Genomic DNA, 27,008 nt, shown 5'->3' on the forward strand with positions numbered 1-27,008 from the left:
TCTGTGGGAGGAGTTGCTAAATATTGGAGCCAGGACTAAAATCTGGGCTATTCTGTTTTGTCCTCTCTCCGAAAGGTCACACTTGTGAGCTGTAGCTAGAGAAATGAGGTGGCATTTTTACCAAAGAATTTCCTGTAAGCCTTAGCACTTGGAGATCAATGCTTACACCTGAGCACATATAGAGTTGGATTACACTGAACCTCCTAGGCAGAGATCATTCAGCTGCTACCATAGTTCCCTGGGATAGTGGTAATTATACAAGAGAGGTAGAGTTGGATTAGGTAAAAGTGGTCAGAACTGCTTACCTGATGTTTCCTCCTAAGTCTGTTAATTCACCGGTATTCACTGGATCCCTGCTGTGTACAAGACCCTGAGCCCGGCACCAGGGAGGTAGTGATAAAGGACAGAAGACATGTCATCAGTCTCACGGTGCAGTCATGCTGTTAGCATGGGCATGTGGGAGAGGCTGGGAAGCACACCTAGCCCTATCTAGAGGAGCTTGGAAGGCACTTTGGAGAGGGTGATACTAGAGCCTGGAAAGGGAAAAAATCTAGGGAAGAAGATGGAGGCAGTGTAGGCAGAGGGGGCTTGTGACAGACAAGATGGAAGGAACAGGTGCTTGAAGAGAGGAATAGCACTGTGTGAACTTCAGGTGAGACCGAGCTGCACACTCTAGAAAGGAGTCAGTGCTGGGGTTGTAAGATATAACGTGCTAATTGTAGTTGAAGCTATGAGTGGACAGCTTTTTGGGCAACTGGAGGACATCTGCAAGGACAGCAGGACCATAGGCGGGATTTCAAGAGAGCTGCAGCTCAGGGAGGAGGAAAAGTGAGGGCACGGTGCACAAAGTGTCTGAGGACAGAGAGCAGCTGTGCCCTCCAGGAGATACTGGTACCTGTGAGGTATCCCCAGAAGCACAAGAATGAGAGACAGAAGCAAAATCACAATAAATGAAGGCACTTATATATTTAAAAAAAGAGAATCAGATTCCTCAGAACTGGAGTTACAGATGATTGTACTGAACCTAGATCCTTTGCCAGAGCAATGCCAATCACTGAACCAACTCAGCTTTCCATCCTTAAACAAGTAGAGACAAGTGTGGTGGCACACGCCTTTGATCCCAGTATTTAGGAGGCACAGGCTGGTGGATCTCTGAGTTTGAGCCAGCTTGATCTACAGAGTGAGTTTCAGGGCATCCAGGGCTACACAGAGAAACCATAACTTGAAAAACCAAAATAAATAAATGAATAAACAAACAAATAAAGTGGGGTCTCATGCCCTGGCTGATATGAAACTCCCAGAAATACACCTACCTCTGCCTCCTGAGTGCTAGAATTAAAAGTGGGTACAGAAATGCCCAGCTACAAAGGGACCTTTTAGAACGAGGAGAATGGATAGGTGCAAAAGAGGAAGGACACACACACACACACACACACACACATACACACACACACCACCCCTCTATTTAAGGACTGATCTGTCTGAAGTCCAGGCTCCCTGCCTCCTCTTCGATGGCTTAGCTTTTTCTCTCCTCTCTAAATGGAGCCAGCATAATTTCATTTGTCTTCCCCTGGTTTTCTTCCTTTCTTTACTTGATATTTTTATACAGAGTGTTTGTTTTGTCTGACAGAATCATATGCATGCAATGCTCTATGACATATTTGCTTTAATGAGTATTGATTTTGTGATTCATTAATGTTGATACATGTGCTGTCTTTCATTTGTGTCCAATAGTCTTTATGACATGTTGTAATTTATCTGCTTTACTTTAAAAAGATAAATTATTTGGTTCTAGCTTGGTGAAGTTGATTCCACAATGGAGCCAATATAAATTACCTTTGAACTTATGTACTAGAGGTCAGGTGACCTCCCCCTTAAAGAAAAGCAGAGATGATGATTTGACAGTCCATAGAAAGATGAACAGATATTTTAGAGTAAAAGAAATTTGATCAAATACCCAGGAAGAGCGTCAGGGAGAGAAGACATATGCAGATATATATAAAAGAAGGAAGAGACCAGCAATGGGACAGGTTCCTTGGGCTGTAGAAACAGATGGCCTATGGAAGAAAACTGCAGAGGGGCATTTTCATAAAGCCGTCTTTCTCACTTTGCTGCTGGATTGACTATTCCCCCCATGTATATGGTTTGGGCTTTGTGTGTGTGTGTGTGTGTGTGTGTGTGTGTGTGTGTGTGTGTGTGTGTTTGTCTGTCTCTAGTAACAGTTGCTCTGGCTGAGATATCTCACTGTGGTTTCTGAACAGTCTTGTTTGGCACTGTCTGCTTTCTTGCAGTGTGAGTTGTTGATGCTCAGTCGGGCCCATGGGGAGGTTGGCTCCGTGCTCTTCTCCCTGTTCTGGTCTGTACAAGGCAGCCTGCTCTCCTGGTGCTTCCTGCAGCTCAAGAGCACAGATGCTGCAGCCAAAGAGCTCGCCATGGATCTTATTGAGAAATGTGAGTGTCAGCAACCCATGACCACAGGCAGGTTTCTGAGTTTAACCTGGCAAGAATGCTCTTCCTCAGTAGCTCATATACTCATATGTCAGGTGTGCATGTGGCTTTCTGTATCACAGCCCTCTTAGCAGGGCTGATTTTCTTTTTTCCTTTAAGACAGAGTCTCACTACTATCCCAAGCTGACCTCAGACTCACAGTTTTCTGCCTCAGGCCCATAGTGCTGGATTATAGGCATGTGCCTCCATGACTGGCATAGCTTCATATTGAGAAATGTTATCCCCACTTCCCTGAAAAGTAACAAGGACAAAGGCATAACTCACTTTAATAACAACCTTTACTGAAATCTGGTCTGCTTTCCCTCCCAGAAGCAATTGCCCGATGGCTAACAATCTCATCTGATGCAGAACCCCCAGCTTTCAGAGCAGTGGTTCTCAACTGTCCTAATGCTGTGGCTCTTTAATGCAGTTCCTCATGTCATGGTGACCCCAACCATAAAATTATTTTCATTGCTACTTCATGACTATAGGTTTGCTACTGTTATCACTGCTCTATAGCTTCATTTTTGATGACAATTAAGCAAGCGAATGTTTTTCCTGTATCAAGGATTAACTTCTCCCTTTGTGTTTTGGTAGATGTGGGACAGTTTCTGGCAAGCATGAGAGTGATTTTGGAGTCACTTTTGTCACAGTATAGTGGAAAGACCATAGTAGAAAAATTATGTAATTCGGTGTTTTCCATGGCAGCTCGTCAACTGGTAAGAGAAAATGGGGGCTGTTTATAATAAGCAGAGAGGGGTGTCTAGCCCAGAGAGTCGGAAGTATATGCTAAGCCCTCTATTCATCCTCCTGCAGGTCATCTTCCTGCTAGACTTCTGCACTTTAGACGTTTCGCACTGCACACTCCTAAGAGAGTTCAGCACACTCACAGAGCTATTGAAGAAGCTGTGCAGTGACCCTGAAGGAGGCCTGAGCAAGGTGACTTGAGGTGGCCCTTAAACCTGCATTTTCCTCTCCTGGGAGAGAGTGATGGCTCTGACTGATGTCCCCACATGTAGATCAGTTCTTCTAACGAGGGTAGTAAGTGCTGACTCTCATTGATTTGTCAGCATCAGCATCAGAAAGCAGATCCAAAGGAAACCCTGCAACTAATAGTGTATGAAATACATAAAATTCACAGTGAATACTCAGCTGAAGTCTAGAAGATTTCAAAGACAAATTAGATTTAGAAGTTTCTTCTTTATTTTTCAGTATACAAAATTTTTAATGATCTGTATTCCACAACTCCACAATAGAAAAGACACATACATTTAGTAGGTTTAAAAAAGAGTCAGAGAAGAGGGGAAAAGTCTCAGACTTGCCAAAGTCCCAAATAGGAATGTTAAACCCATTGAAGCTCTCTCATTCAGGGGCTTTGTTGCTTTTGTTTTTGGTTTTTTCTCCACTGGAAAGTCATACTTGTAATCATTTGTGAGAAATAGTTCTGTCCTAGCTAACAAGTGGTCACAGAGCCCCTGGAGCACAGTCAAACGGGTGTGCTGTATGGAGTGGTGAGCAGGTGCTGGTGTCTGTGTGGATTGCAAGGTCATGCTCTTAGCAGGGGCTTTTCAGAGATATTGGAGCCCACGCTCCTGCAGCTCTGATGAGCATGCTGTACCAGCTGCAGTGGAGTGACTTGAGCTGCTTCTCTGATTCCTTTGTCTTCCTAGTTGGATGTGGAGACCTGGCAGCAGGAGCAGCCTGTGGTATTGCATACCTGGACCAAGGAATCCACCCACAACTATGAAAATAACTGCCATGAAGTATCTGTCTTTGTTAGCCCAGGGGCAACTTATTTTGAGGTGGAATTTGATGAGAGGTGTGAGACTGAGAAAAGGTGAGACTCATGGGTTCCTTTCTTAAGCAACAGTGGGTCAGAAACGAGCAAAGGAAGTAATGGGAGCTGTGTCTTCACAGGTATGATTATTTGGAATTTACTGACTCTAGAGGTGGGAAGACACGCTATGACACCAAAGTTGGGACTTATAAATGGCCCAAGGTGAGTGGCATTCCCAGAAGGTAGTTTTTCTCCTTGTTAGTCCTTGGGACAGTAGAACTATCATTCTTAACCAGTGGAGCCAGGAAGAGGGCCCAGAATCCAGCTTCCAGATAGTTTTGCTTGGTCTCTGGGCAGGAGGTGGGGGCAGAAGCCTACATAAGCATGGTCACTGGCTGGGGCGGTTGCAGACATCAGCAGCCATTTTCTCCTCATTCTTTGTAAATGCAGTTATGAATTTTTGGGCTTAGTTCCACACCTTTGTGCATTTCTCCTTTAATAGTTTAGAATTATGGAAATAGAGACCGCTTCTTAAATGTTTTAAATTTCAAGTTGCTTGCTGACAACTGAGGTGCAGCCCCCTGCAATCTCTTTGACCACATGACTTCGTTTGTCTCTAGAAAGTGACCTTTAAGGATGGCCCTCGGCTGCAGTTCCTCTTTCATTCTGACAGCAGTAACAATGAGTGGGGCTACAAGTTCACTGTCACTGCCTATGGTCTACCTGATGTTGCTGTGTCTTGGGGCTTGGACTTGCAACTCCTTGTCTCCCGACTGATGGGGCGCCTTGCTTCCCAGTGCATGGCACTCAAGTCAGTGCATCGTAAGTCCGCAGCCCTGTCTCCTTTCTTCAGAACAACACTGAAGAGCAAGGTGGGACTCTCATAGGTGGTCCTCACATAGTGACAGAAAGATATTTACAACATCCCCTGTCAGTTCCCACTACACACTTGACACCATTGTCTGGAAGGTTCTTGACTTAGGCTCAGCTCTCATCACAGAGGTGCCGCTCGGTCCTCTGTCTATGGAGGACAAGTGGGTGAGAAGCCAGGTTTTAGCAGGCATGCTGATTTTTATTTTGTAAATAGATCGAGGTATATTTCAGCCACAGAGCAGAGATATAGAATCCAATAACTGTGTGCCCTCTAAGTGGATATTTATGTTGTCTGCAGGTACAGAAATAATGGCTTCATCTTAAAGTAATTTAACTTGTTATTAAACTCATCAAAGATTTGGAATAAATCTTCACAAGACTTACAGAACAAATCTTTCTGTTTTCAGGCCTGGTGATACACACCTTAAATCCTACCACTCAGGAGGTAGAGACGGGTGGATCTCTGTGAATTTGAGGTCAGCCTGGTCTACATAGTGAGTTTCAGGACCTATAATGAGACTCTATCTCAAAAAAATATTTTTCTGTTTTGATATCTTTTTGATATCATTTCTTGAGTTTTTGCCATAGTAAAAGTTAAATGTCATAGGAAAATGACATACTGGAAAACAAAACAAAACAAAAAAAAACCAAACAAACCCAGAACAATAGAAACCTCTTCCACCCTCACACCTAAAAATGGCTGTGCTGAGTACCTTTATGCCTTCCTAGGCTTTGCTGTGTGTTTAATTATACCTAGGATGAGTGTGTCATTATGTTGTGTGAAAACAGCTGTATAAATGGTGAGTGTTTTTCTATGATTAGTGTTCTACCTGGCCCCAGCAGGCCTGGGAGGGGGTTCTCACCACATTTCCACTCACCAAGCAGACGAGTCTCTGTTGCGCTCCTGGCGGTGAGCCTCGGTGTATGCAGATGAGGTGGCTCAATTCCACTCTCAGAAGTGTAGGTGAATCTTCTCCATTTTTTTTTTTTTTTTTTTAATTTGTCAGCTCGCAGTTTTTTGTATTAAATTAAAAATGGAACTCTCATGAGCCGCACTTTCTCTACAGAGTTAGGCAGTAACATGGCAATATCACAGGCAAAACTGACTTCAGTCCTGAACTCTCCATTGTGGAAACCTGTCTTCAGGCATCAGATTTGTCCAGAGTTGGAATTAGAAGCAAGCTGGCCCACTCACCCACACCAGGATGGGAAGGAGGTATTTACTCTTCTGACACTGTTCTATTTGGGTGGGGATTTGTGCCTTGTATCCACTGCCTTAAGTTATAAACCTCTGTGGGGCTGCCAGCTCCTTGAGGCTAAAGCTGACATTGTTATTTTTATCCTAACTATACAACAGGGATCTGAATACAGTGTGTGTCTGGAAGTATGGGATGAATGACTGTTGAAATATAGTTGGTGCTCAGTGAATCTCTCTTGGTATCCCTCACACAGGGGCCTGTGCTTCTGCTGCCTACAGGGTCACACTTTAAATGGATGCTGTCTCCGGCCTCCACAGAACAACAGCACTTTGTTTAGGTGTATGTTTTCTAAATGGAGAAGTTTGTCCTCTGTCTCTGCTTGTTTCCCATTCTTCTCTTCTCCTTCCTTTTGTCCACTCTCTCCCTCCCAAGTTACCCCATGATCTATTTCCAAACCCAGTGGCTCTCCCTCCTCTAGTGTCCACGCTCTTCTGTTAAACCTTTAGGCCCTGTCCTCCTGTCTATGATGGCTCAGTGTCTTTTCTCACTAGCTGCTCTTGCTTTGTTGTCTTTTCCCTCCTTCTCTAAAGACTCAGCTGTATTCAGGCTTTCTTTTCTGTCCCATAGTCCCCCAAGACTTCATCTTTTTAGTCCTTGACTACTAGCCCACCCATGAGAATTATCTGGCACTTTCTTTCCAGACTCTGGTCTTCTCTTACAGATTTCCATTTCTACACCCTGCCTCCAAAGTGTGAAACTAGAATGTCTCCCCAGCAGAGTGTTCAAGGGGTCATTATTTGCCCAGCCCTCAAACACTGCTCCATAACCTTCTTCATTATGGCCCTGTTCTTGCCCTTCCTATGCAGTCAGCCACAAGCCCTGTAGACGCTTCCTTGTGTTGCGCATCTCTGCTCTTCCCTCTCTCCATCTTTAGCCAGGCCCTCTCTTTGCACCTGCATTATTACATCAGGACATACCAAGGTCTTTCTGTTTTGTTTTTATTTTTAATCACTGCATTATCTTGTCATTCCACTGCCAAGCACCATTAATGGCTCCCCATTGCTCACAGGGTGAAGTCTAAACTCCTCAGTGTGACAGTCAAGGCTCTCTACAGTCTCCTTTCACCTTACCTATCTGACTCTAGTTCCCACCACTCCCCAGCTGAGACTTCAGGCCAGGTCAGTCTCCCCACTGACTCTTAACCTCTGCAAATGGTTGTGTCTCAGGGCCAAGACATCCCTTCCTTCAGTGTTCATCCCTAAGTCTGTGTTCTTCAGGAGGCTTTTCTTAGTTACTTTGACTTGCCAGGAGCCCTATGAGTTCTCAGCACTGGGTACCCCTCTAGGTATTTGGCACTGGGTGATCTTTTGCTTCAAGGTAGTGCTAGTTTTGATGCTCTTAGGTTTTATTTGTGTTTATTTTTTTTAACGTGTACATCTGTCTGGTCTCCCAAATAGATTTAATCTTCCTGAGAGCATGCACCGTGTTTTTACTTCTGCTTAATCCTAGTAGGTGCTCATTGGATTTTTTTTTTTTTTCCAAATGAATGTGTTAAATGTGATGGATTCTCTCTTGTTCCTAGGTCAAGAACATCCCTGATGATCCCTGCCGCCATTTTCTCCTTGATTTTGCCCAGTCAGAGCCTGCTCAGAACTTCTGTGGGCCATATTCAGAACTTTTCAAAGGATTCATACAGGCATGTAGAAAACAGGCCCCAAAGACAGATATAGTTGCTGGTTCCACTATTGATCAAGCTGTGAACGCCACCTTTGCCGCTCTGGTGTATCGCACTCCAGATTTATATGAGAAGCTGCAAAAATATGGTAACTCATATTACAGGGAATGTGTTTGATCTGAAGGCTAATTACTAAGGTTTAAGAAGGCCTGTCTAAGTGAGGATCTAGAAATATTTAAAGATATTAGCCTATCTATAACTAATCTTGTCAGTTCTACTTTGCCAGATAAGAGATTAGTGGTTAATTTATAATTAGCTCTTAGTAGCTTACAGTGTAAGGTATCCTTGATCTGAAAAATTAGTAGGTACTTTATCCAGAATTACCATTGAAAAGTGGCAAGAAATTTAGTTGAAAGAAAACATAGCTCATAGCCCCAGCTCCAGCATGCTCAACAACCTTTCTGCACTTTTCCTTGTTGTCCTCAAGGAGGGAGGGCCTCTATATCTTTATTCAGAGAAAAGCTTTTCAATCCCTACAGAAAGCTGAGGTTTGGGTTTCCCAAGCACTCTGGCAGGGATTGTGGTCTTTCCAGTGCCAATACAAAAAGCAGGAGCAGATTAGAGCAGGTGACTAGCTCCTGCTTTTATCACATGTCATGATCACTAGAACCTGTGGGCCTCAGTCCTTTAGCTCTACTTTAGTTCCTGTTTGCCAGTAACTCAGTTATTTCTCAAATCTTACATATCTTTAAAAAGCTACTCAAAACGATGTTAAGCCATGAATGATACAGTGACACATGGAAGTAAATATATATATGTGTGTGTATATATATATATATATATATATCTTCACTTGGAAATGGGCAGTGGGTCATGCATGGTTTTGGGAAAGAAATTCCATATGTTTTTGTAGTCAAATTACAATAAGGAAGCTGAACCATCCTTGTTACTCAAAGAACTTTTTATTAGAGAGACGAAGACTCCATGAGTCAAAAGCTAAAAACAGATGTTGAGATGGGAGTGTTCACATCATACATCTACTTCATATGTATTTGCAATAGGAAACACTTGATGAAGGAAGGGAACAAGCGGTATCCTAGTATACATAGGTTATTTCTAGAATACCTTTTCTTGGTTGTTGTTTTGGTTTGGGGATATTAGGGGCCAAGATAGGCCCTAGTAATGCTAGGCACCACTGCTGAGCTGTATCCCTAGCCTTCCTTACGGGTTTGAAAGGGGAAAGTTTTGTCTTAGTTCTTTCTACAGCTGTCTTTTTTGTTTTTTTTTTTTTTTTTTTTTTTTAAGTCAGGCTCTCACTCTACAGCCTGAAACTTTCTATATACCAGGCTCAAACTCACAGAGATCCCCCTGCCTCTGCAGTTGTTACCACTCCTGGTCCTCAGCTGTTGTCTTTATGATACATACGTCATACCTAGGAACCATTAAAGAGTTCTTCAGAACTGAACTACATTGAAAATGGTCTTTGTTTTCCTCATTGTTGTCTACAGATTGGTTATTACTAGTCTTTTGAGTTGCCTCAATTCCATGATACCATGTTGTGACCCCTTCTGAGTCAGGAAAACAGCATGAAAGCCAAGAGCATTTTTCCCCCAGCATTAACACTCCCATTGCCTGAAGTAGAGCCTGCCTCACCCTGTTGTAGGATATAAGCTTTTTGTTTTGATGAAGAGAAGAAGCTGACTTAGATTTAGATTTGTCTTAATTGGGGGGGTTCCTAATTAGAAAAATTATATCCATTTTTATAGATGCTTACAAAATAAAGAAAAATTAAAGTAATATGAACTGTAACCTTTTATCTCATAATAACTCTGAGAAAATGTTTATTTTTCTGCATATCTACCTGACCTTAAATATATTCATGTGTGCATGTATTTATCCATCCATGTTTTAAAGGTAGACTTGTTAAAAGTCAGATCATTTTTTTTTCATAAACTGCTGCCTGTGTCAGAGTGTTGTTTTTTTACTCTTGTCTAAGCTGGCTGGCTACCTGAGGAAAGGAAGCCTCCAAATCTGCCCCCTCGGATGCTGTAGTCATGATTACATGGCCATACCCACTTTTCATGTTGCTCTTGGCCATCCAGAGTTTCTGTGCTAGTATAACATGTGCGCTTACCCTCTGAGCCATGTGCCCAGTTCCATAGCAAAGTTTTGTTTTTTTTTTTTTTTTTTTTTAAGAGACAGGGTGTGTCTGCCCTGAACTCCCAGACTGGCCTTGAACTCACAAGAGATCTGCCTGCCTCTGCCTTTTGGGTGCCACCACCACTCAGCTGATATTTTGAAATTTAATTTTAGTATTAAAGTTTTCTTTTTTAACTTTTGGTATTCTTTGTCTTATTTTTCTACATCTTGTGTACTTATTACTACTGCTGCTTCAGAAATTATGAGTTTGGGTGAGATTAGGTTGAAATGATGCAGTAGATGTCATGCCTTTCCTCTTTTGCCATCCCAGTGTGTGTGAGGGGAGGGGAGGCTCAGAAGCTTAATGTGCAATAGCACATGTGCCAGCTGAATGTAATCCCTTCCTTTCTTCCTTCCCTAGTACACAGCGGTGGCAAGATAGCCCTGACTGAGGAGTTTGCCCAGGTGTATTCCCTGGCAGATGGGATTCGAATATGGATGGTAAGGCTTTTCTTCCCATGAAGTTGGATCATGCCTTAGATTTCCCCACTGTGGTAAACTAAACTTCAGAGTCATGAATACATTCAAATTTAGAGTCCTTGGATCATAATTTGATGTGTTGAAAATGCTGAGCAATGCCTGTTTCAGGGAGAGGAAGTGTCTCTCAGTTGTTGTGTGTGTTTTCTTTTGTGTGTGTTTTCTTTTGTGTGTGCATGGGTACGTGTGTGTGTTTGAGACAGGGACTCCAGTAGCCCTTGATGGCCTCAACTTTCCTATATAGCTGAGGCTGGCATTGAACTTCTAATCCTTCTACCTGCCACCACTCCAGAGTATCTGTAGAAAAAGTATCTATAGAAGTATCAAAGCACTTCAGATTAAAGTGGAAAGGCAAAGAGTATCTGAGAAAGTCAGCTACCACAAATAGTTCTGTTTAAAAGGGTTCAGCAGTTGACTAGATATGTTGTAGATGTACTTCTGATATAGCCTACGACTGCTGACAACTGGACAAGATGCTATTGTTTCTTTTAGGCATACATCAGATATGCTTTCTTTTTTAACTCTTTATTTTTGTGGGAACCTTGCTGGGTCTGGTCCTTAATACCGTTCTCTGGAAAGATACATTACTTGGGAGTGTCTGTGTATTGAGGGTAGGATAGGCTTCAGATTTTTGTCTGACCTTGGCACCAAAGGTCAGATTTTTGTCTATTCTATTGGCTTTAAAGAAAGGCCTCTACAACAGCAGTGTTCTAGTTATTTGTTTAGTTGTGAGGTTCTGGGGACTAAACATAGGACCTCACACCTGCAGTATAAGTATTTTGTTATTGAGCTATGGGTCTCTAATCCTCGATTTTTAAAATAATGAAATCACAGATACAGATTTCTTTCAGATACCACATCATGAAGAAGGTTTCCTTTACTTCAGAGTCTCCTAGGACAAACAAAAACAGCTCAGACCTGTATCTTTGTTGGGTGGTTGCTAGGATGTCCTCCACTGTCTCAGCACTATGTGCCTTTGAAGTAGTTTTCCATGGCTGCACCTCCTACTCTGTCTGACAGCTTAATTGTGTGGCTCCTGTCATCTCCCCAGTTAGAGATGAAGCAGAAGTCCTTGGTGAGTCTGGGGAACGATTCAGAAGAAAAACGTGGTTTGGAAGCTGCAGAGGTGAACCCAGAGAGCCTGGGTGAGTGTACCAGTAACAGCTACCATGGCTGGGCCATTGGGATTCCTTTCTGAATTTGGGAACAGGTGCTTCACCTTCCAGGTTATCTTAATTGAGCTTTGTTAATCTAGGGAAGTCAGAAACGAAATGGAGTAAATGCCAGAGACAAGTTATTGTTCACCCACAAGTTTCAAGTGAAGCATCTTTGTAATGGCTTCTCTTTTAGGAAATCTTAAGTGCTTTTTAAGCTATATCTTGTTATGTTTTTAAAATGTGTGCACATTTTAGCCATGGAAATGAAAAAATTACTAATTTTTAAAATGCTATTATGGTTGTGATACTTTCAAAGATTGTTTTAAAATACTGTGTGCATCTGCATGTGGGTATATGCACAAATGCAGTGCCCTTGGCGTGTGTCAGAGCCTCTGGAACAAGAGTTACAGGAAGTTTTAAGCTGCCTGATGTGTGTCTGAAAATCAGACTTTGGTCCTCTGCAAAAACAGTGTTCACTCTTAACCACTGAGCCATCTCTCTAGCCTGGTTGTGCTGTTCTTTAAAGCCCCAGTACTATAAAATATTTACAGGAAAGTGTGCAGTGCCTGGAAGCTGCCTGCAGTGCCTGGAAACCACTGGGGAGAAGAGAGTGGGGACCAGGTTGGCTGTGAGCAGCTGATAACTATTGAGGCTGTACTGGGCACGTGGCGGGTCCTTCTACTACACTGTCTCTATATGTGTTTGGAACGGTCATTCCTGTCAAACTTTTAACTGTATCACGGCAGGACCCTGATCTGTCCTGTGAGATACCTGACTCTTAAGGCCCGGTTCTGTCAGTAGGTGCTTGTGTTGCAGCATTTATGAAGGCTTTTCTTGCCATAAATCATGAAGTTTAAATATTTTTTTTCTCCAAAAGTAGATTGTAAGTTTAACTTTACCTTTTCTTGTTTTGCTTCATTTGTTTTCATTTAGCAAAAGAATGTATTCAAAAAAGTCTGCTATTACTGAAATTTTTGCCCATGAGCAAAAGTTCAAAAGAAAACTGTGGCAAGTTGGTGCCTGTTGATGAAACTGATCATCTACAACCACTTGATAGATACCAGAGGACAAATTCTGTGGTGGAAGAACATTTTCAGGGTTCAGCATCCCCTACAGAAGTAGCCACCCCAGCTGCAGGTGACAGGAGTCCTGGCTTGGAGAGCCTGCCAAAGCTACTGCCCAGCAGTGGCCCCTCTGTTGCAGAAATGTCCACTGCTGAAGAGCCCTCATCACCATCCACACCCACCCGGCGGCCTCCCTTCACACGAGGGCGCCTCCGGCTGCTCTCTTTCAGATCCATGGAGGAGACCAGGCCAGTCCCCACAGTCAAGGAGAAATACCCGGTGCTGAAGGATGTCATGGACTTCATTAAAGACCAGTCAATCTCACACGAGAGGTGAGCCAGTCATTTCCTTCCATCATTTCCCCTTCTCAAGTCGCAGGTACCTAGTCTAGTCAAAGACTTGAGATTCATGTTTAACATGAACAAATAAGGGGTAGGGGAAAGAATATAATCAAAATATAGCATGTAAAAATTTTTAAATAAAAATTAAATAAAATGATCCAATAATACTTATGGTACATTCAGACTTGTTTTAGAATATTCAGGATAAAACTCTTAATGTTTTTTTTCTCCTTTGAAGAAATATAAGATTAAAGTGCTCACTCAGCATGGAAAGGCCCTGGGTTTGATCCCTGCGCTAAGTTAAAGCGTTTTTTGGTGGTATATCTGTGATCCCCGCACTTGGGAGGCATAGCACAAGAATCAGAGTACTGAGACCCTGTCTTAGGATAAAATGTAGCTGGTGTCTTGGCACACACCTTTAATCCTAGTGCTTGGGAAGCAAATGCAGGTGGGTTTCTGTCAGTTCCTGGACAGCCGAAGACACTATAGATAGACCTTGTGTGAAAAACCAAATTGTATATTTTACTGTATAAAATATAAATCTCAGTAATGTTTGCATGGAGTTTTTTAAACAGAAATATTTCTTCCTTTCTTTCTCTTTGTTTCTTTTCTTCTTCTTTCTTCCTTTTTCTTCATTTCCTTTTCTGGCTTTTTGAGACAAATGTTACTCTGCAATCCTCACTGACCAGGAACTTTCAGCAATCCCCCTGCCTCAATTTCCTGAGTACTGGTACTGTGGGCATAAACCACCACACCTGGCTTAAAAAGACATTACCAATCAATTCTTTTTTTCATATTTTAAGGAAGAAATTTAGGATTTAATATTTTCTGACAAAATTATTTGTCCATAGGCCTGTATCATATAAGGAATGTCCTGCCCTAAGAGTTAAAGCTTTGCCTCCTTAGGGGAAGTAAAGATACAGAAGTTCCTTTTTAACTATTTGTTTACAAAAACAAACTGTTGAGCTTTTGTGCAGTTGGTGAGCACTGGCTTGTAGTGTTTACTACAGGGAGAGTTCATACTGATACTCCCCATCCTCACAACAAGACTCACTCTTATTTGTGTGACTTCAGAATGTGAAAGGGGGAAAGGGGTCGTGCTCTGGGCATTCCTGACTCGAACTCTGTCTCCAGTGTTGTGAAGGTTCTTTCTCTGCGGAAAGCGCAAGCCCAGAGCGTCCTTGAAGTCCTGAGGATAATTCAGTATTGCACAGAATCCCTCGGGCAGCCCCACTGCTTCCACCCACCATATATACTTTTCCTACTGGAACTTCTGACCTGCCAGAAAGATTTTACAAAGTAAGTACAAATGACAAACATGACAGAAAAGCAAGCAGAGGCCATTTTATAGTTGGCATCTATAGTTGAAATCTTAGTTGGCATCTATATTGATAACTCCAAATATAATAATAAATAAATATATAATGCAAACTTTATATTTTTAGTTAATGTGTTGTCTCATCCCAAAAAATGGGCTATATCTTTCTGTAAAATCAAGACTGTGATTATTATTCTTGTACTTTATGTGTTTCTCATGCACCCACACTGCCATAAGGCTTCCAGAAGCTGAGTACTAAGTGCAGTGCTCATTACAGTAATGGCTATGACCTTTCAAGGTGCTTCTAACCTACACAAAACAAACATTTATTTCAGCACCTTTCTAAGTATTATATGCACAAAAGTGACAAGGCAAACAAAGCCTCTTTCTAATGGAGCCTTATATTCTCCTGAAAAGCAAGCAGCCTTCAAAATAAACTCACCTCTGACAGTGATACAGTGCGTGGTAGTCAGGAAGGTAGACTAAGGAAGTGGTGTGCACACCAAGAGATTAATGACCCACTGAGATTAGTTGGAGAGCCAAGGGCAGAAGGACCTCTTGTGGGAACCAGGCCCGGGACAGAACAGAAGAGCTGACTGCATGAGTGGGGGAGGAGGGTAAGCCAAATTAGGATGCAGGACCTCACTGAGCTGCAGGTGGGAAACACTGGGAGATTTTGTAGCCCAGAAGGAGGAGCACAGTGGGTTTACATTTATAAAAGATCCCTCTGGCTACTGTGGGAACATGGGAAAATGTTAGGAGGTTGTTGGTGTAATACAGGCAAGAGAGGATGCTATGAAACAAGCAGAAGCTTAGAGACAGAAAAAGGGAAGTCATTGAGAAGATGAATGAAAGATATTGGAAACATGGGGAAAGAACTCAGGATTTTGGTTGGAGCAGCTATGTTAGATGGTGTCACATTTTACTGAGAGGAAGAATGTGAAAGACACAGATGGGGACAGATTTTTAAGTTTTGTTCTGGCCATATGTTTGAACTTTTTAAAAGCTTTATTTTATGTGTATGGGTGTTTCACCTGTATGTATGTTTATGTGCCGTCCCCTTCCCTGACCCCATCCCAACCTCCATTTGCATGTCTGATGCCTGTAGAGGTCAGAATCAGGATCTCCTGGGAAAAAAACTAGAACTGGAGAAAGACTCCATAGGGGTGCTGGAAATTAAACCTGTGTTGTCTAGAAGAACAGGCTTTCTTTTATTATTATTTGGTTTTGCTTTTGCTTTTGTTTTTTTGTTTTTTTGTTTGTTTTTGTTTTTTGTTTTTTGGAGACAGGATTTCTCTGTGAAGCCCTGTTTATCCTAGAGCTTGCTCTGTAGATGAGATCCGACTGCCTCTGGCTCCTAAGCGCTCGGATTGAAGGTGTGTGGCACCATGCAGTAAGCATATGGAGCCATCTCTCTATTCCCTGTTACAACCACTTCTTTGGTGTTCAACAATGAGAAGATGAGGATCAGATTCTAAAGTCCTGCAAGGTCAGGCCTAGAGATTGAATTTGCTTATCATCAGCATATGGATGCTGTTTAAAGCTGTGGCCAGATGAAACCTGGACAGGCAGTGACCCAAAACGGAGCCTTCAAGCTCACCTTTATTTAGAAGTCAAGAAAAATAGGAGTCACTAAGGCCGTTAAGTTAAGAGAGTGGCCCTTGCAGTAGATTGACAGTCTGTGGGTGGTGATGTCATAAAAGCCAAGAGAAGGTTGTCTTCAACATAAAGAATTGTCAGTTGAGTTGGATGCTGATATGAGAGTTAGAGATTTGAAGCAATGGATCTGAATGGCGACAGCATTGGTAAATTGTGGCCTGAAGCCTAGTTTAAGAAAGACGGTGAGATGGCAAAATAGAAAGAGAACAGTAGAGAGACCAGAGAATGTGGGCAGCTGAGGGTTGTATTGTTTGCAGTGCTGGCTACTGAGCTGGATGGAGCCAAGCACATTCTGTGCCGTGAGGCCTGCACGTACAGGTGTAAAGATACTAGAGCATAGCGCTGGTGAAGATGAGTTCGCCGAGGTCAGGGAGGTGCTATCAGGGTTAGCAGGAAAAAGCAGGACAGTCCAGCAGTCAAGTGCAGATAAAGTTGCCTGGCTAATGGAGTGCTACAAAGATGAGGGATTCCTTTGTGATCATTCTGTTTGTAAAAATAAGACAAGAGCAGATTTGTCAATGGAGTGAGGTAGAGAAGAAGCTAGTGATCATTTAAAGAAAGGCAGGAAGGCTTTCAATAGAGGTAAAAATGGAGAAAGCCAGACTGCTAAATTGCTTGACAATTTCAGATGCTTTTTAAAGAATTATATTTGTAAGCTGGATATGTTTGTATCTCTTATGTTCCTAGTACTCAGGAGACAAAAGTAGGAGGATTGTTCTGAGCTTGAGACCAACATGGGCAACATAGCAAGTTTAAAGTGAACCTGCAGACTTGATGTTAGACTTTGACTCAAAAAAAAAAAAAAAAAAAAAAAAAAAGTAATGGGCTAGAGAGTTGGCTTGTGTGTTAGGGGCACTTGTTCATGCAGAGGACCTGAGTGAGTTCAGTTTCCAACACCCACATGGTGGCATATGCCTGTAACTCCAGTTCCAAGGGAACATGCTACACATGCATACATGTAGGCAAAATACTCATACACATCAAATTTTAAATAGATAATTTTGTTGTTTATTTGTTTCGTGTATATGTGGGTTTCTTGTTTTTGGTTCTGTTTTTGTTTTTTGAGAATCTTTCTCCTGGAACTTACTATGTAGCCTTGAACTCACAGAGATCCTCTTACCTCTGTCTCTGGGTTGTTGAGATTAAAGGTGTGTGCCACGGTGCACAGCCTAAAAACTAGTATTTTTAAAGAGAAAGAAGAAAACCTGACAGGAATTTAAAGTGGCATCAGTGAGTGTGATTGTGTGATGTTCTTTCCACCTGTATTCAGCTGTTTCAGAATAATGTAAGATTCCGTATGCAGGAGGAACTCCTCAGGAGGAAGAGAAAAAGGCCAGGGAGTGAGCTGTTGCTAGCGTGGCAATATGATGGTGGACTGTGCGATCCAAGCGAGAAGAGAGAGAACATGCTGGGCATACTTGATGGCTCCCGGGGCTGGCTCACTAGGACCGAACAAGGCTGATGGAAGTTCACGCAGAGCAGGAAAAAGAGTGTAGGTAGAGTAGCTTGTTCTGAAGTCAGTCTGCACATGATTAAGGTTAAGGAGGGACCATCAAATCGGGTTAGATAAGGAAATTGAAGTGAAAAGCCTTGGCAATGAAGAGCATAAAGAATAGAGAGAAAAGAAAATGGAGACATCATTCCTATGGATGTTGAAGTCACTTAGGTGCCAAGGATCAAGGTGTGAAAAGCCAGTGAACCGAGTACTTGGAATGCAGAGGCAGAAGGATGTCTGTGAGTTCTAGGCCAGCAAGTTCCAGGACTATACAGAGACCCACACACACACTCCTCAAAAATAAATAAGTAAATAAATAAATAAAATTAAATAAAAATAAAGGAAAAGTTTAATACTAAAGTCATCAATAAAGAAAGAACAGTTTGGGGACCATGTGTGGAGAAGGCTGACTGAAGTAACACGGAAGGCATGTGACGAACATAGCATGACACACACATGTAGTAGGGTTTAACAGGTGAGTAGTTGTCAACTGAACTTCTGCTGGACTGCTCCCTCAACCCAGTTGGACTTGAATGTCACTGTCCCTGCTTTCCCCCCAAGTCATTCAGCTGGCTGCTTTTGGTTGTTTTGTGTAAGAAATAGAGATCAATAAGTCAAAGCTGATGGTTTTCTCTGTTTCTAGTTACTTTGGACACTTGGAAGGCTGTGGTGCTGATCTACACAAAGAAATCCGAGACACTTATTACCAACTTGTTTTGTTTTTGGTCAAAGCGATCAAAGGATTTAGTAGCATAAATGACAGGTACTGGATTATCTTTATATCTCTTGAGGGAAATAATGTATCTCTTTTGTATACATGCTTGAAGTTGAAAATCCTAAAACACCACAAAATTAAGTACAAATAATTCACTGATGCCCTGTTATCTTCAGTGTCTGATGTGTTAAATGCAGATTAAAACTTGAGTACAAAGTGGATTCCTGTCTCCTCTGTAGTAGGTCGTTCAGACATAAGCCTTGAATCAAATGGCTCTTCCACAACTGCGTAGCCTTGGCTAATTTTGTGTGACTCTAATGTCACCATCCTCAGCAGGCGACTTTGTTGCCTTCTCCTTCACTGTCAGATGCCCCTGGTGTCAAACTCACTTTTCAACTTTCAGAGTTGTTCTTGACTTTTTGATTTTTTTTTTAAGCTTTGAGGGATGTTTATGTAGAATCCTCCTTTATAAATTAGTAACAAAACAGACCATCAACTTACAATGTACCTGTTGTCAGTATGCAGCTTAGCTAATTGTCAACCTGTGTGGTCTCTTTAGGTCTCTGCTCCCTGCCTTATCTTGTGTTCAGACAGCCCTGCTTCATCTTTTGGATATGGGCTGGGAACCCAGTGATCTTGCCTTCTTTGTTGACATTCAGTTACCAGATCTCCTCATGAACATGTCCCAAGAAAACATCAGCATCCATGACAGTATGATCAGGTAAGCACAGTAGTGCCTGCCATTCCTAGTATTGGGGCAAGAAATGGGATCAGCAGCTAGTCTGTAATAGATCCTGGCTTTGCCAAAAGAGAGCTAGACAACCTTGCAAATTATATAAACTTGCCATACCTCTATTTTTTCATCTTTAGAACTACCTCTGAAACCTAAGGAGAATGTGTAAGTTCCATTTCTGAGAGTCTAGGACAGTACCTGGTACACAGTGGAATTGGGTAACTTGGCAGCCATAGTGCTTTGAACTTGGAAGATGAGGAAGAAGGTGATTTTTCCCAGGGTGAGGCTTAACTGTGACCCTTGGGATATGCTGACCCCGATATTTCCCCAAACATGGGGAAGCTGACTATAGAATTTGTGATAGTGGAGGACTATGTTTGCACTCTTTCTTACATTTAGACTAAGTTGTGATTAATTCAGGCTGACCTTAGACATTCTATATAGCTAAGAATTGTCTCGAACTTCAGATCTTTCTGCTAGCAGCTACATTCTCAACCCAAACTTTATTGTTATTGTTATTATTATTGTTGTTGTTGTTGTCACTATTATTGGAATTAAGACAAGGTCTCACTGTGTAACCCTTGCTGGATTGCAACTCACCGTATAGTTCAAATTAGCCTCTAACTCACAGAGATTCACTTGCCTCTGCCTCCTGAGCATGTGCCACTATTCATGGCTGAACTTTTTTGTTTGTTTGTTTTTTGTGTTTTGAGACGGGATTTCTCTGAGTAGCCCTGGCTGTCCTAGAACTCACACTCTGTAGACCAGGCTGGCCTTGAACTATGAGATCATCCTGCCTCTGCCTCCTAGAGTGCTGAGCTTAAAGGCACATGCCACTATAGCCCGACTGGCTGAACTTTTTAAAATCATCATATTTGACCGCAGTACCTGGCACAGATAAGTTTGCCCTACTCAGTAAAGTCTGCTTCGGAAAGGAAATTTTTATTTTCAAATAACTGAAAAACTCTGAGGCTTTGAAAAGCAATTCCCATCATTTCAAAATGCCCCATCTAGTATGTTACGGGACACAGCATCTGCTAACTGGCATGTCCTTGAGTATTGTAAGAAACATGCTTCTCTCTTATCACATCCTTCTTTCAGCCAGTGGAGTGAAGAAGATGAGCTCGCTGATGCCAAGCAGAACTCAGAGTGGATGGATGAGTGTCAGGATGGCTTGTTTGAGGCCTGGTATGAAAAAATAGCCCAAGAGGATCCAGAGAAGCAGAGGAAAGTAAGACCTCTCAGCTAGAGCAATCTGGGTGACTTGCTAGGTGTTTGGATGTGCTGGGGTGTGCTTGGATGATGTCTCCCAAGAGGGTTCCGGGAACATTTGGGACATCTGTTTGGTCTTCATCCTGATGAGATCCATCATTGTTGCTCACTCTCATAGAACTAGGTTCACCGCAGAGTGTCCCATAAGACTCATGTACATCATTAGATGCCAGTGTATTTAGTGATAAAAGGAATTGCTGAAGGGTTTACACTCTACATTCTGGGATGACACACCATCTTCCTGTAGGCAAGCACAATTCCAGTTACAAGGTTGCCAATCAGGTGAGCGTGGAAGCGGCTCTCCATTTATTATGTAAGCATTAAATAACCCACACAGTAGAAGAATCAACTTACGTGGCCTATTCACCTACTGTGAGGTGTCCTGTCTGTCACTACTACATATGTCAGGCATTTGCTGCTGTGAAGCCACTAATTTTCCCCTTCTTAAGTGCTTCTGTTTGCCAGTCATTCTGTTCATTATGATACCGTGTGGTGCTAGAGAGCAACATACCAACTGGCACTTGAGACTTCACTCTTGTAAGTTAATATCTGAATGAGAATATCCTGTAGTGCCCAGGTGACCTAGCAGATTCCCTCTCCTATAACAAACCATCTACTACCAAACAGTGACTTTCTGATTTAGTTTCCTCATATGCAGACCCTAAAATAGACATTCTACGAGCCAGCTAACTAATTACCTACCTGAGAACAGATAGGAAGGGACTGTTACATGAATAAGCTATTGAATTACTAGAAAGTACTTGGTGGGTATAAGGCAGTTTATTGACTAATTGTGTGGCTGGCTAGTTAGTTAACTAGTTAAAGATGAAGGATTTATTTGATCTGAGGAAAAACCAGAGTATTGTTTGTTTGTTTATAGAGAGGTTCAGGCTGGCCCAAAACTTGTGATCCTTCTGCCCCAGTCTCCTGAATGCTAGAGTCATGTGGAAGCACTGCTATGCTACTTTAATGTGCCAGAATCAGGAGTCCTCTTTCTTTATTTGTTAGTACTGCCATTGTCTAACAAGTACCCAAGTCAAACATCTAGATGCCATTTTTGACCATCTCTAGTAAGTCTGGTTACTAAGTCTTCTCAGTCTGCCTGCTTAGCACTTCTCACTCTGCCTGCTTCCCATCCTGTTTACAGTGCAGTCCCTGCCTTATCATTGCCATGGAACTACTTGAACAGCTACATCGTAGCAGCTTCCCTGACCCTGTCTTGCTTCAGTCAGTTCATTGTTTGCTGTGTAACCAGAATAACCTTCAGATGCCCAAATCTATTGCCATTTCCTTTCTGTTTAAAAACTCTGTTTTTAAACTCTAGCATTTCAGGCTCCTTGGATTTTACTTTTTTTAATTTCTCCTGGTTATTCCCCATCTGTAGTCTAGTATGCATACTAGATTATTGCCAATTTAAAAAGCCCAGGAGCTAGCTAGAGAGGTGGTTTAAGAAGACCCAAGTTTGGTTCCTCTGTCTGTAACTCTGTCTCTAAGGAACTCTGTCTCTAAGTAAGCTTCTGCAGGCACACATACACAGACATGCCCATAAATGAAAATACATCCTTTAAAAAGGCAAACAAAATCCTTGTCTTTTTTTCTTTTCTTTCTTTTTTTTAGTGCCTTGTGCTTACTTAGACAAGTGCTCACACAGTCAGCTATATTCCCAGCCATGTCATGCTCCCTTTTTGAAGGAGCAAAGCTTCTGTAGACTTTGCTGTTCCTTCTGTCTTATGTGTCTGTCATCTTTATCCCCACCCAACTATTGTTTGTTCTTAATTTTTAACTGAGGAGTTGCCATCCTTGGGAAACCTCCTTTGACCCTCCCAATACCTTTGGTAGTAGCTTCCATGTTCGCTAGCCCTCCAGAATTTACCTGTCAAAGCATTTTCCACACTGTATGACCATCATCTGTTTGCTTGAGGGAATTCCCAAATGAGAACTTGGTTGTCCGGCTTCAAATCCTAGCAAGTAGTACAAACCTTGGGAGCTCTTAGGTACCTACTGAATGAATAAATTGATGAATGAACAGTGGCCACAATAGTAAGCCTATTGGCTAATTGTGTTTATTCCACCTTACAGATGCACATGTTTATTGCTCGATACTGTGACCTGTTAAATGTGGATATCTCTTGTGATGGGTGTGATGAGATTGCCCCCTGGCATCGCTACCGGTGTCTCCAGTGCAGTGACATGGACCTCTGCAAGACTTGCTTCCTGGGTAAGCTTCAGGGGATGGGATCCCATGCCCACAAGGAAGTTATTTCTGCTTTCTATTTTACCATCTTTAAAACTCACTGTACTATATAGAGTCTCTGGTTCACTGGCAAACTTGAGTCATCTCCCTCAGCTCAATGATGACCTCCACTGCTTCCATGGGACATTCTTCCATCTTCGGTCCTGCTGAGGAGGCATTTGATAAACTCTCAGGACCAGTTAATACATGCTTGGATACGTTTCTAAGAAATTTTGCTTCTGAATCATGCAGTGTTTCCAAATAGCAAAATAAACTTGAAATGCTATTACTGGGTGACTCATGGGTGCCAGGGCAGAGCTCATCTGCAGTAGTGAGCACTGGAGGGCTCTGTATACTTAAAGTCCAGCAGTAAAAGACACAGTTCCTGTCCTGGAAACACAGTCTAACATAGACCAAACATATGATAAATGCATATGCTGTTATAAATGAGCCATGTAGAGTATTGCTAGGAAATTTTGGAAATATAGTTACACCCTACCAGGAAGCCTTGTGGAGGAGATAGGATAAGAATTGGTCTTTGAAGGAAGTTCAAATTGGGTGATGTAACAAAACTGAAGATAGCATTACCATCAAGAGCAGAGCCAGCTCAGGGACAAAGGAGTAAGTTTTTTCAGTGAGTTGAGATAGATACACTTGCGTGTCTGTCTAGTTAAGTGATTGACTAAGACAGATTGGGTTTAAGTTGTGGGACTCTGAGATGCTAGGCTAAGGAATTTGAATAGTCTGAAGACAGCAGGAGAGGTTTATAACTAGGATATTAATATGATCAAAGCTATGCTCAGGGAAGACTGTGTCATTCTCTTTTAAGAGATTCGAGTCACAAGTTTATTTGGACCTTCATCAGGATTACAGCACTGAGAACAGAAGTGGCCACCTATGAAGAGTACTGAGCAGGAACTTAGAGTTTCCATTCTCTACTCTCTGGGTCTGTAGTTTTCACCTGTATTTCTGCAATGGGAAATAAGAACAGAGAATGATCACTTCTTAGTACTCCTTAGGACTATGCCAGTAGGTGTATAACCTCTGTCAGAGTGTGGGAGACAGCTCACCAAGTGGCATGAGCCTGTTTCTCCCAAATAACAGTCATGGTAGGTGTTAGTATTAGGAACCGCTGAGACCCTGTGCATTCATTGCCATGGAAAAGGCCAAACATTACCAGTGTACACTGGTTCAGACGCCCACTTACATCTGGGAGCAAGTTATGTCACAGCCCACATAAAAGGCCTACCCCTCTCTTGCCCTGTCTCTTTTTCCTCTCTCTTTCTTTTCTCTCTCCTCTCTCCTCCTTGTCCCGTCATTTCATTAAACTTCTCCCACATGGAGCCGTGTTGGCCTGGTGTGGTTTGTCTAGACATGAGCCGTGATTTCTATCCCAACAGTAAGAATTTGATATGTATTTGATCTGACTGTGACACTGTAGAATTGGGATCAGTTGGCTGGGCCATTGCCAGAGAGGGTATATACTGAGAATATCATTGATGTGCTCATATCCACCAAGGCATTCTGGTCTCAAAGGAGCCCCTGCCCTCTAGAGTAGTAAATGAGATTTGGCTGTGGTGCTGAGATCAGTCTGCTAGCACTTGGAGGAGGTCCTCTATCCCATCCATCTCATGCTGCTGTGTTTTGTTTTTTGTGGTTTTTCTGTTTTTCTTTATTCCAGGTGGAGTGAAGCCTGAGGGCCACGGAGATGATCATGAAATGGTCAACATGGAGTTTACCTGTGACCACTGCCACGGTTTGATCATAGGCCGGAGAATGAATTGCAATGTATGTGATGACTTTGATCTTTGCTATGGATGTTATGCAGCAAAGAAATACTCTTATGGGTATGTCAGATTCCCCTGCCACCACCATAACCTTTTGGGGTGTATGTTTTCACTTAAAAGGAGAGGTGTCTTACCTTTTCTGCGGTGCTAGGGATTGAACCCAAAACATTGCAAATGCTAGGCAAGCACTCTACACCTGAGCTATAGTCCTAGCCTTCCTTACTTTTAAAACCTTTTATCGTTCTTGGGGAGGGGAAAGGCATGTGCATGCATGTGTGTGCACATGTAGAGGTCAGAAGACAGTTTTGTGGAATGATTTCTCTCTTTTCTCCTTTCTGTGGGTTCTGGAGATTAAACTTGAGTCACCAGGTGTAGTAAAGGCCTTTACTTACCAAGCCATCTTGTGGCCCCTTCCTTATTAAGAAAGACTTGTAGTGTAAAAATTGTAACATTCATAAGAAGAGAGAGTGGTATAGTATACCCTGTGTTCTTGGATTCACCAGCCAGGGAGATGGTGTCATGTGTGCTTACTTCATTCCTTTCTTTTACCTTAAAGTATTTGAAGCACATTTCAAACTTAAGTCATTTCTTTCTTATACCTTGTAATTTATCTTTTAAAATTATGGGCATCACTTTGCATTACCAAAGTGCAGTTAGCACACTTTCAGAACTATCTTCCTTGGCATGGTTATCATGTGCAGGAATGTGTAGTGTGATATACTGAGTATTTGTGTTGTTCATTTCTCTGGGCCAAGAGTTGATACTATTCTGTTATGTCTTTGCAGCCATTTGCCAACTCACAGCATCACAGCCCACCCAATGGTGACAATCCGAATCAGTGACCGGCAGAGGCTCATCCAGCCCTATATCCACAACTACTCCTGGCTGCTCTTTGCTGCCCTGGCTCTCTATAGTGCCCACCTGACCAGTCCAGAGCATGTGGATGGGGAGCAGCTAGACCCCCAGGCCTGCACCAATGCTGCCACGCTACGGAGCCAGTGCATGCAGCTGGTTGGAGACTGTCTGATGAAGGCCCACCAGGGCAAAGGTGACTATTCCTTATGTAGGACCCCTGGCCCAGCCTCTGTCTGCTGTTGGAGGAAAGCCCAGGCAGCCGTAAAGGACCATGCTTGACCCAGAGGTCATTCAAGAGGGATTCAGCCTAGCCTGGAACTTAAGTTCCTGTTCCTCTTTAGAGAACTGTTGGCATAAAGTAAGTTAGTTGAAGTGCTTCCCTGATGATGTAATTCAGTATTACTAATCAAAACTCTAGAAAACTCTAAGTCCATGAATCTCGCACTTTACTCAGGAATCTATGCTTTAAAAAAACAACACAAAAAAAATCTGAAGAACAAATCCACATGTATTTGTAATCTAGACAAGAGCTGCTTACAAAATAAGAGCTGTTTCTGGGTTAGATCATGCACACCTGAATTCCAGTTGGGAATCCCAGGATACTAGGTGAGGCCCTTTATCAAAATAACAAAATAAGGAGGTAATTCTGACTCCCTGCAGGGTGTTTGTAAGAAAGTAATGTAAATGTTAAACTTGAAGTTTCTCTCACATGGTAGACTCCTCATCCTAACTGGCATCAGGGGATCAGACTTACCTTAGGGAGAAGTCTTGGTGTCTATATCTGGGGATTTAAAAAATCTAGTTACCAGCCAGGCATGTCTGTAAGTCTGGCACTCACGCAGCACTGTGAGTTCAAGCCCATCCTGATCTACAACAGATCTTAAGAGGTACATAGTGAGTCTCAAAAAAAAAAAAAAAAAAAAAAAAAAAAAAAAAAATCTCAATTGCTTGACACTATCAGAAAAATGTGATTTTGATTTTGTAACTTACATAACTTTGAAAACAATCCTGTTGCTGGTTGTACCTTCAGTGTTTCATTGACTTCAAGTGCAGTTTCCCCTTGCTGTCTGTCTGTCCCCATTTTCGGTCAGGAGTACAATGGCTGTAGAATGCCAGGCATCTGTTTCTATACAGTAGTCCAGGGCTTTGTGGCACTTGCCAGGGATATCCCTTGTTATGAACATTTAACATTTTCTTGTTTTGTCCATTCCAGGCCTTAGAGCTCTAGCTCTTCTTGGTGTGTTACCAGATGGTGACTCTACCTCAGAAAATCAAGCCCCACCAGTCACAGTGTCCACCCAAGCATTAGACAGGCAGCTAGAGAAGAAAACAGCCCAACTTGCTGAGGAGCCGGCAGATGCAGGCCTGTTTGTTCCCTGCAATGTAAGTAACTTGTCTACCACATGGTCACAGCTTACACTCACGGAGCCAGGCACTCAAGGATGCACACCAGGGATAGAGGACATCAGAAGTTAACTGTTTTAGTGGGTAGACACAATAGTTGATAGGTAGGTGTGTGGACATAAAAACTTTTATAGGTCCAATCATGATCCGTGTTGGTAACACACATGTAAAGATCCTCTTTAAGGTTTTGTTTTGTTTTGTTTTGTTTTAAATATCTATTGTATGTATTTGAGTACACTGTAGCTATCTTCAGACACACCAGAAGAGGGAGTTGGATCCCATTTCAGA

The 27,008-nt window shown here is 42.4% G+C and overlaps 1 protein-coding gene across 2 annotated transcripts in view; it reads left to right on the forward strand.

The window, feature by feature from the left end:
- The window catches only part of ZZEF1 (zinc finger ZZ-type and EF-hand domain containing 1), a 95,776-nt gene that overhangs the window by 36,188 nt on the left and 32,580 nt on the right, over positions 1-27,008 (forward strand). For both annotated transcript variants that reach the window (XM_080923670.1, XM_080923669.1), the window contains exons 18-36: positions 2,292-2,451; positions 3,085-3,206; positions 3,304-3,426; positions 4,158-4,324; positions 4,405-4,486; positions 4,885-5,086; positions 6,205-6,353; positions 7,919-8,159; positions 10,572-10,651; positions 11,739-11,832; positions 12,778-13,240; positions 14,384-14,548; positions 18,365-18,484; positions 18,996-19,157; positions 20,271-20,400; positions 22,521-22,659; positions 24,356-24,521; positions 25,247-25,509; positions 26,530-26,699. In XM_080923670.1, coding sequence (XP_080779796.1) covers positions 2,292-2,451; positions 3,085-3,206; positions 3,304-3,426; positions 4,158-4,324; positions 4,405-4,486; positions 4,885-5,086; positions 6,205-6,353; positions 7,919-8,159; positions 10,572-10,651; positions 11,739-11,832; positions 12,778-13,240; positions 14,384-14,548; positions 18,365-18,484; positions 18,996-19,157; positions 20,271-20,400; positions 22,521-22,659; positions 24,356-24,521; positions 25,247-25,509; positions 26,530-26,699 — 3,198 coding nt within the window. The remainder of the gene's footprint in view (positions 1-2,291; positions 2,452-3,084; positions 3,207-3,303; positions 3,427-4,157; positions 4,325-4,404; positions 4,487-4,884; positions 5,087-6,204; positions 6,354-7,918; positions 8,160-10,571; positions 10,652-11,738; positions 11,833-12,777; positions 13,241-14,383; positions 14,549-18,364; positions 18,485-18,995; positions 19,158-20,270; positions 20,401-22,520; positions 22,660-24,355; positions 24,522-25,246; positions 25,510-26,529; positions 26,700-27,008) is intronic.

The sequence above is a fragment of the Micromys minutus genome, assembly GCF_963924665.1.
Source record: "Micromys minutus genome assembly, chromosome: 10".
Taxonomy (NCBI): Eukaryota; Metazoa; Chordata; class Mammalia; order Rodentia; family Muridae; genus Micromys; species Micromys minutus.